This window comes from Patagioenas fasciata, chromosome 3 (assembly GCF_037038585.1).
Source record: "Patagioenas fasciata isolate bPatFas1 chromosome 3, bPatFas1.hap1, whole genome shotgun sequence".
Lineage (NCBI taxonomy): Eukaryota > Metazoa > Chordata > Aves > Columbiformes > Columbidae > Patagioenas > Patagioenas fasciata.
Window position 1 is genome coordinate 103,744,259 of NC_092522.1, and position 17,758 is coordinate 103,762,016.

The 17,758-nt window shown below is 38.9% G+C and overlaps 1 protein-coding gene across 7 annotated transcripts in view; it reads right to left on the bottom strand.

Moving 5' to 3' along the window:
* The window catches only part of ARHGEF10 (Rho guanine nucleotide exchange factor 10), a 116,239-nt gene that overhangs the window by 68,955 nt on the left and 29,526 nt on the right, over window positions 1–17,758 (bottom strand). For 2 of the 7 annotated variants that reach the window (XM_065834199.2, XM_065834197.2), the window contains exons 3-11: window positions 15,263–15,433; window positions 13,670–13,960; window positions 12,495–12,561; window positions 11,232–11,311; window positions 10,029–10,085; window positions 7,247–7,410; window positions 3,983–4,099; window positions 2,892–3,006; window positions 896–1,008 (exon numbers count right to left, since the gene is read on the bottom strand). In XM_065834199.2, the coding sequence (XP_065690271.2) occupies window positions 896–1,008; window positions 2,892–3,006; window positions 3,983–4,099; window positions 7,247–7,410; window positions 10,029–10,085; window positions 11,232–11,311; window positions 12,495–12,561; window positions 13,670–13,960; window positions 15,263–15,433 (1,175 nt within the window). Of the gene's footprint in view, window positions 1–895; window positions 1,009–2,891; window positions 3,007–3,982; window positions 4,100–6,774; window positions 7,053–7,246; window positions 7,411–10,028; window positions 10,086–11,231; window positions 11,312–12,494; window positions 12,562–13,669; window positions 13,961–15,262; window positions 15,434–17,758 lie in introns of those variants that run through there. The other 5 variants (XM_065834198.2, XM_065834202.2, XM_071807007.1 and 2 more) reach the window with 5 other exon arrangements.

Below are 17,758 nucleotides of genomic sequence, written 5' to 3' on the forward strand. Positions count from 1 at the left end.
TCTCAACCCTCTGTTTGGAAAGCAGGAAAAGACAGCATTCAGATTGATGCCAAGATCTTACAGTACAATGAAATCTTACAGTAACATAACACAGTTTGGTAGTTGCATTGTTACAAGACTAGCACTTCACTGTGCTAAATACATTACAAAAATAAGCCTCACCATGCAAACCAAAAATCTTGTACCATTCTCCACAACGGACTCTTAAAGTGATTTCTTTTTTACTCATTTTCTGAAGGTACTAACATGACTTGACATCACAAGAAGCTACAAAACTTTCATATAGTTATTATTTACTGTAACAACAAAGTAACATGAGCCCACAGGATTTATTTGCAGCCAAATTTCTAACTGATGCTGATTTCACTGTTTTTTGAAGTGGTTTCTGCAGTGACTATAGAGGTTAAGGTGGAAAACAGCAAAATATATTCCTTCTGTAGACTTGAATTTATTTGGGACAAGTTTGTTTGTTTTTTAATCAGAAAAAACCTTAAGATTCAGAGACTATACAGGATATTATCTACATTTAAAATAGAAATCCTGGAGCACCTGGAGCAATGTCTTCTGGCTCAATAAAAATGTTTAAACTGTTTTCTTCTTCACTCAAACCCATCACATTTAGTTTAAGTGTTCGGATAGTGAAACAATATAATTATTATATATTATTTTACAATGCAATACAGAATTTTGCATCTCTGGCTGAATTCAGGACTTATGCAACTATATCCACACATACCAGTTTTCAAAAAACTACTTATACAGTCCTGAATTTGATGTTCACTCAATTTGTGTTAAACATCAATATGTTTGAAGTGCTAAGCACCTGGGAGCCACTGAGGTGGAGCAGAAGGGGAGATAGAAGAGACAGAAGACCATATTTCCAAAAGCCTATTACCTGCTGCTGTGATAATCCTTCAGGCATAGGAGTCATAATTGCTTCTGTATGCATACAGTCCACATCAATAAATAAACTGAGCTCTTCTTCTTCTAGACATGATGATCTATGATCTACAAGTAATTGAATAGCCAAAATGTCAACTTTTTACAACACATATATAGAAAGTAGGAAAAAAAAAAAACAACAACAAAATTAAGATCCTATTATCCAGTAATTACACCACAGTCTTATTTTTCTCTTATCAAACAAAAGAAATTTCCCAACTCTTCTATATCACCTATGAAATCACAAATACCACCACTGACAGGCGCTCTAATACAGGACATCTTTCGAAGGTATCTCAAAATCCTAAAATCCACATAGCAGGAGACAGCCTATGCATCTTTTGCTCGACCTCTACTCCCTCTTCATTGCCAGGAGAACAGGGCTGCCCAGAGTGCAGGACATGACAACCCAGGATAAAGTACTGTGGCTCCAAGGTCAACAATTTTTAAATAAATTACCTTTGAGAAGGAATTAAACACACCAAATAATACGATTCAACTCAAAAAACTCCATACACGCTTTCATAACTGAAATAAAATAAGAAACCAAATGTACCAAAATGTTGGTTTTCATCAGAAACGAGAGTAAGGGATTCTGCATTGCTCTCTACATACTAATTTTATGCAAAAAGTATCACCAAAGTGCAGTGATAGGTGGCAGTAGGCAGCCAGACACAAGCAGAGGAGAGATCAAAAAAGAACCAGTATTCAAAACCATGTCTTAGAGCAAAAAGAGAAGTAAGGGGAGCAGGTCTGCTGGCTGGAAGGAATTCATGAGTTTATTTGACAAATTTGTAACCAGCTTCCTATAGATCTGGTAAGCAGCTAAGGGATGAAACCATCCAGAGATATCCTGTGTCTGCCACCTAACCTCTAGAAGCAGAAGAAAGAATGCCATGTCCACTGTAATACTGCCCTGCTGAAGCAGGTAATTTTCTCCTGTGCAACAGCAATAAGTTAAAGACACATTTTTGATCACTGAAGTTTGTGCAAGTAACTTTATATCTTCTGTCTGTGAGGTCCAGAAGCAGTCAGAAGCCTTTACAGGGATGTGAGATGCATCCTGGTCCTTACAGACAGGATGCAGCTTTACATTAGCTTGCTCACTAAAAATGTGTTGTTCCAGCTTTGTGGCTTCAGCTTCCTAAAACTGTAGTTCTGTAATGTCTGAAGTTACAACCATTCAATTAGCTGGGTGGAAACTTGAGCAGAAAGGCATATTGCCTCTCAGACCTATCCTGGAAAATAAATAAGTTTGTATTCAATTACTACCTGCTGCCTCTTGCAAAAATTAACTGTGGACTGCTGCTGAGGCTCATGACAGAGGGTTGATATTTGTACTTAACCAGAAAAAGAACACAAATACTTTTAGCTTTTTGATTTTAGACCATATTTTGTTTCCCCAATATAAACTCAGATTTCATCAAAAACCACCAAATTGTGATAAAGCAGAAGTCTCTTCCCCTACTACCACTCTTAAGCACAGAAAGTATTTGTTATCCCTTGTCACAAAAAACTTTAAATCGTCAGCTATCACATCACTGAGAACCATATCATAACAGCAGACTTCCCAGACAGTCAGAGTTACTTAATGGAGGACACTGGACAGATTTGGTCCCTTAACGTAATTGCTGTATTCTTGTATACCAATACCTAGATGGTATCTATGACAGTGTTTGGAGGGCTTTTTTGTTGTTGTTGTGAAGTGGACCCTTCTCTGTGGTCATCAGGTTTCTCAGGTTACTCAGGTTCTTGCCCCAGACCTAAAACTACTCCAGATGCATTGACAATAATGTCTTCTGAAGTGATCATACCATACTTTCTTGCTATAAAAAGTTGATTTCATGTATCCAGTACTCAGCTCCCAGTACAAACACCTGCTATGCCATTCACTTCCTTTCTCAGTAGCTACTAAAGAGAGTAACAAACACAATATAATTTGTACATACCTTGAGAAATAAAAGATTTTGTTCTAATGAAAGAACGACCCTTTTTCACAGCTGCTTTTGTCTTTTCAAGTCCATCTTTGGTACCTTCTCTAGCAGCTCTCATCAGCTTTTGCATCTGTAAGATAAAAAATACAGTCTACATGTTCAGTGAATAATAGGAACACGTTTGAACTTAACATGCAAAATACTTTTGATCAAAATATCTTTAAAAATAACGCTGTCAAGTAGATTAGGCTATAAATATAGCCCAAAGTCAAAGGACTATACAGCAAGTACACAGCTCCATCAAAGCTCAGATCTAAGCATCTGTACTTTTCCCTAATAAAATCAAACCTAGAGAAAGAGACCTACTTCATGCCAATATTGTATGCAAGCCTAAAGTAGCAGAAACACTTAAGAATCCTTTGCAAACATCTGAACTCAAATAATCTCAAGTGCTCAGCTTTACGTTATATAACAAATAAATACTATAAACAGGTCATTAAGAGCCAAAAGTGCTGTTTTGCTAGGAAATCTTTATTAAAAAATATGCTTCATATTTTTGTTCTCCCAACGTCTCATGAAGGCAAAAAATCCCCACTACTGTCAGAGCTGTGCTGACATCATCAGTGACATCAGAACACAAACAAAGCTGTCTTGCTGCAACAAGGCAATTTCTGAGTTTGAACTGAAGCTTTTAGCAAAAACACAGCCTCCTTATACCGGCTCCATTCAAAAAGCAAAGCACGGAGATCCCCACAGCCGCAACCTCACCCCACATGGCCGGGGGGCCAGGGCCAGGCCAGCCCTGCAGAGCTCCCGGGGCTGCACACCTGGCTCAGCCTCAGGGACAAGGGCACCCATCAGCAGGGCAGGACGATGCCCCATCTCACCTTCCAAAACTGTTACTGTTAAAAATAAGCATGAGGAAAGGTCCTCGATGAAGCACTTTTAAGACAAACTTCATAATAATTCAGCACATTTAGCACTCATTGCATACAAATTATTGTCCACTTTTTCAAGTTATTATTAAAAGAAAAAAGACAACATTGTCTGTGTTGGAAAAGCAATCATTTAAACATAGCTAGTCACAAAAAAATCTACTACACTACCTTCAGCTCATGTTTTTGCTTTAGTTGCTGAATCTCTACTGCTCCCACAGTGTTTGCCATCAAATCTTTCATCTTTTTTTCATAATGCTCCTTTAAACGCGTTAGGTCATGAGAAAGCTACAGTGTACAAAAAGACACAATCTTTTCAAAAAGCCTGTAGTGCAAACTCCATGCTAAAGTACTCAGGTATATCATGCACATTGCCCATTCTACCTGCTGATACAGAGACAACTGAGGGAACATTATCATTTAGGGGAATTAACAGACCATCACTCCTGCACACCGCTGCACTCCTGAAACTCAACCAGGCACCTTCACACTATGCTGGCAACTATGTAAAGAAGGACAAAGTCACGTAGTCTAAGATAAGTGTGTATTAATTATGATCTCTTACAAAACATAAGGAAACAATGGATCAGCTTTACCCAAGGGGATCATTTGGTGGAGCACAAACCCTAGCGAATATATTTCTGGCTATCCTTCAAAATGGTGAATCAGAAACATTCTCAAGCACTGAAAAACCCACAGAGGTCATTGGCACCCAAGATGATCAAGATGAATAGTGCCAGTGAGTTGGGCAAGGAGACACTAACAGGGGAGGAGGCACAGCCCTGGAATTCCCAAGTTCAGGAGAATAGGGAAGCACAGTTTCCTCAGCTCTGTCACAGCCTCATTGCATGACCATAGATGTAACCATCTTGTACATTAATATATCCATTTGAAAGGTAAGAAAATTGTCCTGGAGAAATGCTCTGGAATACCAATTAACATTTGTTAAACGTTTTGAGAAAGCCAGATAAAAGAGGCTAACGTGTAACTAGAAAGAAAAGAAAAATTTAAAAAAATTAAAAATTTTGTATGCCCTATAGTAGAAGTCCAATGGAAAAACCCTCAGCTTGATATCAACAGAGTTATTTGGCAAGAGATGAAAGCATCAGGAAAGAGCAGGCCTACTGAGCTGAAAACAAAGGGGCAGGTCTGGCATTTAGCTTCACTCAGCTGGGTCAGGATGTGATTACCTCCAACACAATGATTCTGGCGTTACAGCAGTATAATTAGGAAAGCATCTGGTTCACAAACTAGAAACATTTAATAGCACAAAAGGCTTCTCATTTCAAAACAAAAAAAAATAATCAGAAGTCATAGTAAAAAAGTGACTTTGAGGGAAGTCATGCCAGCACTTCAGTTAAAAATCCTACCTCCAACCTCCCCATATTTATCAACGGACAGAAAAAATAATAAAAAACAAAGTCCCTCATGGGCTCTGACAGACTATAGAAGGAGATGTGCTGGGAAAATACTGTAACATCCATCATGAGACCTGAAGAGAAGCAAAAGTGCAAGGAATGGATACAGAGAATAGGTACGAAGTGGAGTGGTTTCTCAGCAATCCTTGAGTTTCTGTCTTTCCTCACTCTCTGCCAAACCCCTTCTCTATGACTTCACCTCCAAGCAACCCATTCAGGTACTGCAGCCTCTCTGACTTCACCATCCACCAACTAATATGTTCCTAGCCTCCTCACTCACAAGGGAATCCTCAAAATCTTTTGTTACAAGCCGGCTGCACGGCAGGACCCCAGAGCACAGGCCTCTCCTCCCACCACTCTTCCATCTCGTGCTCAGACACTCTGTACCTCATCCTGGCACTGTCACGCTCAACCCACTGCCCACAGTTTCCTGTGACAGACCAAAGTATACTTACAAGCATTTTAAAAATGGCTTTAAACCTTGCTTTGTGCACATGTGAAAAATCAATTATTATGACTACGACTAAAGCTGAAGCTACAGATAACAGGAAAAGATTAGAAAAAAGAAAAATAACAAACCAACAGGCATGTTACAAGTTACATGCCAAGTTATTTCCAAGCCTCTTACAAAGGTATTAAAAAAAAACAAAACAAAACAAAAAAAACACCACACACAAACAAACTAAAACACAAAACAAAACAAAACACCCCACACCTGTTTTCTTAGTCCGGTTAAAAAACTCCCCAGAAAGAAACAGCTGCAATAGCTTAAACTTGTTCTGGTCAGGACAAAACTAAAACAAAACCAGATGATTAGCTCTTGGCTTACTAAGTGCTGATTTGGGTGGGCTCAAGTCTTGCAGTTAATGGCTCACTCCCTGATTTCCAAAGGACAGGCAGCAAAGATGGAGGTGAGGGGAGAGCAGATAATGTGTACTGGAGGGAAACACAGACAGTGAGGCTTTTATTCTTATCAAGGCAAGAAACCTGCAAAATGAAGATGAGGGTCCCACGGAAGAACACCCTGGCCACTACCCTGCATCCTCCAGCCACGGGTGCTGGGCAGGTAACAGCACACAGCTGTGAAGTGGTTCTTGGGTGTCTGTTCCCAACCAGCACACACCTGGGGCCATGAGGATTTGGCAGTGACTCTGGGCACTGAGCCCAGCCCATCTTGTCCTCCCTGCTCCACATCCCCATCCTCCAAACACCCAGAGCTGGACACCAGCAGCAGGAGGCTGCCCAGGTCCCAGACAAGATGTCCCTCTCACAGAAAGGCCAGGAGGGCAGGAGAGGAGCTGAAGGAGCAGGAACATGTGCATCTGGGGCTCCTCCGACTGGCAATCAGAGAGATGCAGCAAGGGTAGTACCCACACTGCCAGGGTCTTCCTGCCTCCCGCGGAACACATGTAGCCCAAGATACTGCACCAGAGATGTCTCACAGATGCGTCCTTTTTATCACATCACCTCTATTCCCTCCTTAATAAATAGTACAGACCTCTCTTTGATCACAAAAAACTTTTTTTTTTTTTAAAGGTCAGTCACCTGCAAACAGCCAAAGTGATACAGATCTAAGACAGACAGGTAGGGAACGCTGGCAAACTGTTTTGTGACTTTTGAGCATCTGATGGATCCCAAAACTTCAAGTCTTGTCAGGCTTACCCCCATTTGTTCTTCACATTATTTTCCATGCTCATTTACCACTTACACTAATCCAGCAGCTGCAAAAGAAGAAAAGGTGAGGAACCACCCACAAGCAAAAACAATCTAATTTTTAATTACACTTTTATCCAATTTGAGTTATTTCTTTTTTTTAAGGGGCTTCTGTTTAATATTTCCATCTTTTCCTTGTCACATTTTGTTCTGGACTGTCACTCCCACACTGACTCACGTCTCCTTTAAAAAGAGGCTGTTGGCATTTGAAACTGGATTGAGGAGAATGGAAACACAGGTGAGAAAGGCAAGTGCTGGAAATCAGGATAACCTCAATGGCTGAGCAGCACCGTGGGATACATACATGTCTCTTGTGGTTGCCTCGCAAAAAAGAGCTGGGAATTCCATTTTTACACTCAGAATCACTCTGTTCTTCATAGCTTTCAAACTCACTTGAACTCCACCCATATTCCAGTGAGCTGTTTCCACCATCATCACCATTTTCAACGTCATCATAAATCATTTCCTCTGCAAGAATTAAACCAAAATAAAAAAGCTACACTGAAATTTCCGTTTGTTTAGGCACCAAAAAACTTATTCAGGACATATTATAATGAACTGTTTAGATTTTTGTATGAACATTCTAAAATGTGAATTAAATTCTATATTCAAAGTAGGCTGAATCTGTTGAAGCAGAGAACTAAAAGAGGACAGTGTTATGGATACACTGTCCCAATCCTTTTAAAAACACGCCCTACTCAAACTACACCATTTCGTCCAAAACCTACAGCACATTTTAGAAGAAACTCAAAGGAAGTTCAAACTGTAGCTGTGAACACACATGTGTACTGAGAAGGTGCATCCTGTCATTTGCAAGCTTGCCATTTGTCCCTAGGAACATCTTCATCATCAGTCCAAATGACAAATGCTAAAACATTACAAGAATCAAGCGAAAATGTCACTGCATCAAGCAGAAGAGATAAGACCGAAGTAGCAAGAAACATGTTACACTATAATATTATGACTTGTCATTCTTGCAATTCCACCAGTCATATTTGCAGGTTAGATTGCTCGTAATCTAATCTAAGAACTTGAAGTACTAACCTTTTCAAGATATAAAAAGCTATATTGAAAAGGCTGACCAAAGTATCGCCTGTTAGAGACACAGCTCTTTTCATTAGCACAGATGTCAATTAAGACAAACTGATTCCAAACAAAATGGAAATTTATTAGTGCCAATTACTTATCAGGAAACAAGCATACACTCTACATGCAGCATCATTCATCATCACAAGTAGAGAAGTATGGACACTTCTGCCAGGGATCCCTATTGTCAGGGGTTGCAATGCTTCATTTAAAGCTGTCTCATACTAAATTCAGTAATCAGAAGTTGTGCTTTCATTTTTAAGACTGAAGTTTTATTTAAATTGAGAAAAAAGTTGTACTCGAAAGAAAAGCTGATGTGTTTTACACATTCGCGTAAACCTTGGATTCTGTGATTTAAAAACTACATTGTGATCAATAATAAAATTTTAATATAATCATCAATTAAGTTATTTAGAATTAAGACCAAGGAATGTCCTCTAACTCGGAAGAATAAAATTTTAACAATTATTTTTTTAAACTTCTATGCATATTGAGATTGTCCTTAAAATACACTTACTGAAGAAGACATTTTAGTGGAAATCTAGCACAGCAAATAATTTAAGAGAATCATCATAGCCAAAATAAGTCAAGACTTATATAAGGCAAAAGTTTGCAATACTAGTATTGGAGCAGGCTATACCCAGTGATTTGGTGGATGTATCTTGTCCCTGTGCTAATGTAGACTGAGCCCTGGCTACAATTTTTTTTGGAACAGTGGTGTCTCCCTGACAAAATGCACAATAAATAAACATCAACATTGTGAATGTACAAAGATGAATTTTTCAATGTCTCTGGAAAAAAAAAAAAAAAACAGAAAGCCAAAATTGTAGTTAATATCTTCTGGGTTAAGCTGAAAATTCTGACCAAATTCTCAGCAGGGCTTTGCTCCATGTCCCACATTCCTCCCCAGCTCATCCTCCTGGCCTTGGTGTACATGTTTCCTGACTGAGCAGTTACGGTGCCCAGAGCAGCACAGTCCTCTGAGGAACCTTACAGTAATAAAAGCATTCAAGTAATGAATGCAACATCATACTTTCAAATAATAAACGAAACAAAATCCGTTAATAATTTGTAAAACACCTTGCCTGTACACCACTATGGACAAGAAATGAAAATGTTAGAGCTTTCAAGATAAATGTGGTTTTCACCCAAGAAAGCTTAAGTGTTTTCTCAAATCATTAACAACTTCACTATCAAACATCTGCATCCTCTGAGTCCCATGACAAGTAAATGCCAAGTTCCTAATAGGCTAATCCACTCAAACACAAAAATCAGTCAGTAACAACCAAGCTTTAAGTACTGTCTCCACTATAACCAAAAACTGCAAAACAAATCTGAGCAAAGAACTCATTGAAATAAGCTTCCTGAGCCCCAGCTCCACCATTCATAGTACAGGTAAAACCTTGGCTCCAGTAACTACTGAAGGATCTATTCTGTCCCTTCCAAACATGGTCACTCCATCAGGAGCTGGACCACTCCACAAAGCTGAAACAAAACATTTCTGTAGAGTCACGATCAGGATGGTAAACAGCCGCTCTGAATCTCCTCTTCCATCTGTTATATCAAGTACTTTTATGTTGAAGGGGGACTTTCAAGAACAGAGTTCTCTGCATAACCATGACAATGATGCATTATAATACCTTATTTAACTATTTAAACACACCCTTTTGCTGCCTACCTTGCCTAGTTTAGATCACTAAAGCTACAACATCCAACACTGTAATTCTCTAATATATAGAATACTTGAGCATTTGGGACAATATCTACAGAATACAGCAGAATTCAGCTTCTGAAAAGAGCTGTCTAGAAGACCTGCTGAGATAAAGTCTTTTTCAAGAGTTAGTTTAACTCTAAACTTTTTAAGACCTACCAATTATTGACACAGTGTTTTACATTTATGTTTATTTTAGGTACTTAACGAACGTATTTATTAAGTATACATGTACATAATTCCACTTCACATTGTTTTCAATGTGGTCTGTATTACAAAGACCTCAAACCTGGTTCAGAGTCTGAATTTTCTCTTGGCACATCATCATAGATTACTTCATCAGGGTCTAAAAGCAAAACAGAAGAAAAAAAATGAGAAACGCCCAAAAATTTTAATGGAGCCAACACACAGTGTTTAAGAGGCATTTGGACAATGCCCTTAATAACATGCTTCAGCTTCTGGTCAGCCCTAAAGTGGTCAGGCATATTGACTAGATGATCATTGTAGGTTCCTTCCAACCAAAATATCCTATTTTGGTTATATTGGCACATATGAATAAGATGGAGATATGATTCATTCTCCACTAACATTTTGCTAGTACATCTAATCATCATTCAAATAATGCAATAATGCACAAAAACAGTATAAGGTATTTTCACGGTTTTATCTGTACTGTTTATGCAAACCTTTGGTAGCCTGAAAACTGAAATTCAATTCAACAGCCAACATTTCTCTCTTCTTTTTACAGTGCTATGGTATGTTCTGTGATTGTCAGAGGCTGCTCATTGCCTTATTAAATGGCTGCAGAGAAGCTTAATAGACTTTTTTTTAAAAATAACAAAACTAAATAATGTAATGATCATTATTGTACATTAAGAGGCAGGATAAGGATGTAAATCTTCAGTCACTTCAAGTGACATATAAGATGAACCTCCAGCCCCGTGGAAACAGCTGAGAACAGGCAGGATTGCCTGTCCTCAAACCACTCAGTCTCTGTTCTGGTGTAAAATGCAGCTGCCAGCCAAGGGCACAAACTAAGAAAAAGTGGCAATTTGTTCTCTTCCACCTTCTCCAATAACTTATTTGGCAATTACTGCATGAGAAGAACAATTTCATACACAGCCACAGAGAAGACTCTGAACATGAGCAAATTTCCACTGGACATGTATTGACAGAGCCAAAATATTTCCTTAAGACAGTGACAAGTGATCCCATAGACTCAAAAAGGCACTCCATGGAAAACTGTATGTTAAATTTACTTTAAAATACACAATTTTATTATGCTACTGAAAAATTTTACTGGTATAACTTAGTTCTGGAACATGTCTTAAAAAAAAATACAAGAAAAGTGAACATGGACATTCCCGTAATATATATATATATATATATATGTGTGTGTGTGTGTGTGCATATAGATAAATGCACATTGTTGATCACAACTTCAAAACTGACCTTCTTCTATAGTTGTGCTTCAGTACTCACTGATACTTACTTTCCATCCATGCTGTATTTGCAGGATCTGCAACCCACTTGGCCAGAGCATCATCCTCTCTCTTGGCCTGGTTATCTTCACTTGAAAAAAAGGCCATAAAACAAAAGCATTAAAAGATACACCACAATGTTTTTGAATAACTGTGAACATCATAAATATCTTGCTGCCTTCCAGTTCACACTCTGAGGTTGCCGATTACTCAAAAACACTGCTTCAGTATGTAATTGGGAGATTATTAATCTATTTAACAGTCCAACAATTTCAGTCAAGAAATTGAAAACACTTCCCTTCAGACTCAAGAAATATTTTGCTTTTGAATTCTTCTACCAGAACACAGAAACACTCTCTCAGAAAGCAGTGAATTGAGATTTGTTCTTTCACTGTACATAAGAGTAAAGATATTTTGGGCTACATCAGGAACTATTGGGCTTGTCAAAGCTGTTCTCCTCTGGTTGGTGCTGGTGAGGCTGAACCTGCAGTAGCGTGTCCAGTTCTGGCTTCCCAGCGCCCCTCTTCTAGAGGGGTTGGAGAAATTGAAAACACCTCTAGAGAGACATGCAGAAATTGAAGTCAGAAACTAAAGCACATGGCCTACAAGAAAAGAGGCAGAAGATATGGAGCTTATTTAGTCTGGTGAAAAGGATGCCACAGGGTGATTCGAAAGCAGTTGCAACTGTGTGAAAGATACAGCAGCTATGGAGGTGATGGAAGGTTTTGGTTGGTTTGTTTTTTCTGGTTTGTTTTGGGGTTTGCTTCTTTTTTTTCCCCTGTGTCAATGATACACAAAGGGGAATGGTCATCGAACTGTATATTTGGAGTATTTGGACATTAGGGAAAAAGAATTCACCAAAGGGTTGTACGGCAGGGAAGACTGCCCTGGAAAGCTGCAGCACCTCCATCCTTTGAGATTTTTAAAGTCCATCTACCAAGGCCACGGTTGATTTCACGGCGTGTTGGCAGCAGTCCTGCTGAAAGCAGCAGGCCAGGCTATGAGATCTCCAGCAGCTTGTTGCAGCTGACATTGCTATGACTCTACAGAAATTAAACCTAGGTTCCTTCAAAAATGTCATGCATGGTTGTAGATGCAATACCTCAGCCAGTGCTGATTTTGGTAGGCAACCAGAGTGAAGGAGTTAAGAAAATTAAAATAAACAAACATGAAAGTGTCACAGTAGAAAAATAAAATATTTGATTGATTAAATCTAAGCCCTCTTAGAAATTAAGGTTTTACAGAAGATTAAAACATGCTGAACGGGCAATCACCTATTTTGAGGCTTCTCTGAGTTTCCAGAATTACAATGACATTCTTCAGTTGCTGACTGTGTACCTGCTAAGTACAAAAAGAAAAAAAATTTAAAAAAACCCAAACGCTTAGAATAGAACAATAAAACATCAGTGTGATTCAAACAGTACATTTTAGCATAAAAAACTTATTTTACTAGTTCATTACTAATGAATTATCTACTTCTGCACAACATTTTTATTCCCAAACAAACATGCCTCAAAAAGAAAAACTAGAAGTTTCTTCACGCTATCTACTATGCAAATGAAATAATTCAGAGACAGCAATTTGTTATAAGAGCTGTTTAAGAGGAAATCACAATGTCTGACGCATTTAATTCTAGTCTCTCAAACCTACATTCCTCTACAGGTAGTAACAACCCCACGAATGTCAAGAGAGCAGAGGGAACAGAAAGCTCCCCATATTCTGCCTTTCTTATAACTTGAATATACTGTTCTTCAGATAGGCAGCAATGCTACTGTAATTCCATGTACTGTGATACTTTTTTTCCAGCCTTTGCTGTCTGCCGCCATTAGGAATATTGGCAAGTAAAAGCAAATGTATTCACAGTATCACAGTATCTTTGTGATACTGAAGAACAGTATATTCAAGTTACAAGAAAGACAAAAAAGGCAGAATATGGGGAGCTTTCTGTTCCCTCTGCTCTCTTGACATTAAGTTGTCGGCTTTGCCAATTCTAGTTACAAAATGAGGGATTGTTCCTGTTTCTGTAATAATCTATAGTTATTTCTCTTTCAAGTTTCCTCTTCTGTCTTAAAATTGTACTAAAGAACAAAGGACATAGATAAAGCATGATAAGGTATGAGAAAAAATATTTGGCTTGAATACTGAACTATGGCTCTGGAAACTATTTCATGACATTAAAAGGGAATCAGCATTAATCATTCTTAATGGCAAGATAAGACAGGAGTCCTCCCTTGTACTACATGTTGTAATACAGTGCCACAAAATAAAAGTTCAAGCGTCACCAACTTAAGAAGGATTGAAAAAGAACTGACTGCGTACATTTGGTCTTTTCTTACACATCTTTACTTCAGTATCTCAACCCTAGCACAGCAAGCACAGTCACATATGAACTTTTTTTTTTTAAACAAGGATTCCCCTTCAAATAAAGTAAGGTGTGTAAATACAGTACCTTCTTCATCTACAGAAACACTGCGTATTATGACAGGACTGGAGTATGCTGGCATTATCAAAGGTAAATTAGATGGCACAGCATAACCACAGGGGACAGGAACAGAATATCCAACAGACAAGTTCGGACTTGCGCATTCATCTTGAGGACTTGGTTCTGGTGATGAAGATGGATCCTTTTCTTGAATTGGTGAAATATTTATGACTGAGTACGGATTTACTTTGGCTGGAGTGGCTTCTGCAGCAGGTTCCGATGTTTGTAGCTTCTCACTGTTTTCTAAATTATCAATCCCTTTAGTTGAAAAATTTAACAAAAAAAATAAGGTCTTATTTTTCATACCCATTCAAGCTGTTTAATATTGTTTAGGATATTTGCAAAGAGCAATGACATGCTCCTTGCTATAGAAGTTGCTTACAATCTATTGATTCATAAAATTCCCACACAGTAGTGCTATCCTTCCCATTTTACAGATGAGGAACGCCACAGAAGCAAAACAAGCTGGGTTACAAGGATGTCTATGGAAAAACAATAACTGGATTCTTAATTCTGAATAGGAGGGTTTCTGACAATAGCCAGGGTCCTCTTTTGCTTTAAACCCTGAAGGTTAAAATCTGGATTCTACATTAATTTGAACCTCATAAAAACACAGATACAAGAAAAATTTTAGGAATAGCCACAAGGAAAGAAAAAGTTCACTGGAGAGATACTCCTGAAAGAACAGTCCTGGAAGTATCCTATTAGAAAAGGGGAAAAAAAAAATAATTTGCAAGGTTTTTCTCTTTGAAAATATTTTCTGTTTCTGTTACTTCTTGAGACAAGCTGAGGTACAGCTGAGGTACAGCAGAACCAAAGGCCCCTCTAAAGCAATCGGAAGTTTCTAAGTTGTAAGTACAACTTCACAAAAGGGTGCGTGAGCAATAGATTTTCAGTGAAAGGTGGTGTTTAAGTTCCAGGTTGTCAAACTGCACAGTCACCCAAAGAGTTACCCATCTTTTACTGCCATGAACACAATGTCTCCACATACAAAAGGAAATCGGATCAAAGTCAGAAAAATCAGCTGTTGTCCGTTTGAGCAGAATACACTGATTTCCAGACTACACCTCAGCACTGGGAATGCCTACATGTGTTGTAACAAATGTTTTAAAGTTTAATAAAATAAAACTTCTGTTTATTACAAAAAAAGAAAAATGAAAAAAAATCACACATTCAGGCTCTGTTTATTTTTGTTCACATCACCTTAAGATCAGCAACCAGCAAGCTTGACTGTGAAAGCAACTTATCTCAAGCCATCCACACAGCACTACAGCTGCAAGAGCATAAAGTTTTCCTCTAGCATGGAACTGTGACTGAGACCAATCCATTGCTTTGGGTGTCACACTTGGATGCGAAACCTCACAGGAATTACATGTGAGGACCACTTGTCTTGTCAAATCTACCATGGGTGTAACTAGCAGGAATATTCAAAACACTTGTACAGTATTCCCCTACAAACTTCTTTTTACAAGTATTTTTATTGCGTTGTCATGAAAAGGCATCCAATAATGAGTCTTGGCTCTTTAGCCTAGTGGAGGCACAGTACACCACCTGACTTACCTACGGCGTGAGCCTCTTGGTGCTCTGTGCTGTTTCCAGGACCAGGAGGAGGTGGCACAAGGGCTTGCCTGTCTGCTTCTGGTATCTCGTCTCCACTGTCAAAGTCAAACTGGTCTCCCTCATCTTCCTCTTCATCATTTGTGCCCGTGGCTTTTGGTTCATGCTCTAGAACTGTGCAGGAAGACATGCTTTCGGTTGTTTGCTCCTAATAATGGTTTCATGGGACCAGTAAATGTTTCACATTACAAATAAAGCTTATACAACGAACCCTTAGATTTTTAGGTTACTGGAACAGAACAAAAGCTCCTTGACATGATAATAACGTCACAGAGTTTTCAACGAATCCTTTAGTGTCAACAATGATATTACTTGGAAAGCAATTAAGAACTAATAATGCAAATACCCTTGCTTTTGTCATAATGAAACAAAATGAAAAAATTTTTAGGAAGACATTTAAGCAGCTGATTCTTCAAAGAAGAAAAGTTCACAAATTAATTTATTTGTACAGGGACTTTGTGACTTTATAACTTCAAGTCATTTTTTCTCTCTAACTCAAATGTCTAGGTCTATTCCTTCTTAACAGTGTCAAAATGTCAGTGACAGCAACATTCTCCATACACATCACAAGTGATCAGCAGATTGGTTTTCCTGCTCCAATCTGGGATAGTTTTGCGTCAACAACCTTACACAACACGCTATTAGCCCTGTCCCCACACATAAGGTGCACTTGGATGGAGATGCAGGGGGTGGCTTTTTAGTTCTTATCTTTGAAGTAGTAATGACTGAAATAATTACATCCTAATACAGCTGGGAAGTGGGAATGTGAGGGGTATTTTTGTCTTTGCTTGTGAAGACCCCACAGCACAGATTTGGCTGAGGAGGGGGAGCAGGAAGAAGTGCCGGACAGTTTCCCTCCCTGCACTATTTTTCCTACTCACAGGAGTCTTGAGAACCCACAAAGATTTAACCCCCTCACTGCTTTATCTACTGCTGGTTTTGCTGTGCGTTCATACTGCATGAAGCCTGCCTACAGCATCCAAAACTTTTATCAGAGACACACCACAGCGGAGGGATGGCCAGAGCAGCTGTAGGGAGGGATGCCCAAACCCACCAGCCTCTTCCTTGCTTCCAGAAGCTTTCACTGCCACTCCCCAAAACAAAAGGGCTTCAGCCCTCCCTCCCTCAACCTGCCTTAGCTGCTCTTGCACCTTCTGGAGGAGAAACTTATCAGAGGTCCCCTTGAGGCAGAAATGTCGTATGTGGAAAGTTTTTGGCCCAGTTGACTTTACTTATAAGCCCTTTCACAAACCCATGATCAATAACTAACTTTTACACAGGTGTTCCACAATGTTTATAAAACGTTATTTAAAAAAACCCATGTCACTATAGCACAAAAATATATACTAAAAGGGATAAATATGTAAATACACAAATATGTTATAAAAACATGTGAAGTTGATAGAGTTCTCCCTGCTCCTCTTCAGGTAACATAAGATGAAAAACAAGGTCTTGCAAGGACAATTGGATCTCCTGAGTCATGAGGATATTATCAGGTTTTCTACCATCCAGGACACGTTTTGTATCTTTATGATAAAACCCACACAAACCACAGCTCTAGGCTGCTTAGATTGTCATGGTAATCAGCATTCCTGCCAAGGCTTCTGTTTCTTCAGGCAGGCTGAGCCAGCATATTTTATCACAGCCACAAATAACAAGATCTTTCATGCAGCCTCTCTCTAGGAGAAAAAGTGAACTAATTGCAAAAATCGTAAGGAACAAAAAAGGGGTTATCCCGCATTTATTGTCATGGTTTATGGCTGAGGCAGCAGGACATTTAATTTAATTTTAATGCTTTTTTTAAATCCTTCTGTAAGAAGACAGCCTTTGGATTAAAGCTTTTTTTCATTTTTTCATTTTGTCCATTAGCTATATTTTTTTTCCTGAAATATGCAAAAATCCTGCAGAGGTCTTCCATGTGATTCACGACAATCACAGCATTCTTCCCGATTCAGCATCCATCTGGCTAGACTTTGTACTACTTGCTGCTTGACAGTAATGTGGAAGAGAAGGAAAACGTGGCTGGTGGTGGTGTTCTATTTCTGTTTGTTTGTTGTTTTTTTTTTTTTTTTTCAGTTTCTTTATGTTTTCAGTATACCTGTGTACATCAAATTAGTAAAACACAAACCTGTGAAATACTAAGTAGAGGGCGTTTTGTGATTACAAGTGTGTGACATGTTAGTTAGTGATGCAGGCTGGGCAGTCAGGACGTAGGTGGCAGTCACAAGCAGGTGACTGCCATGAAACCACAAGTTTTTGTGCGCATACACTGCTATCCACCACTCATCTCCTGTGCTATGTAAGTGAACCACAGCAGCAACCACTTCAAATACATGAAGTAGCTCTGTCTGCACTTGGCGTGGTGGGAGCATGGAGAAGAAGAGGTTACTGCAATGAGCTGATAATTTCTGCAGGATTAGGTCACTCAGGAAACTGGAG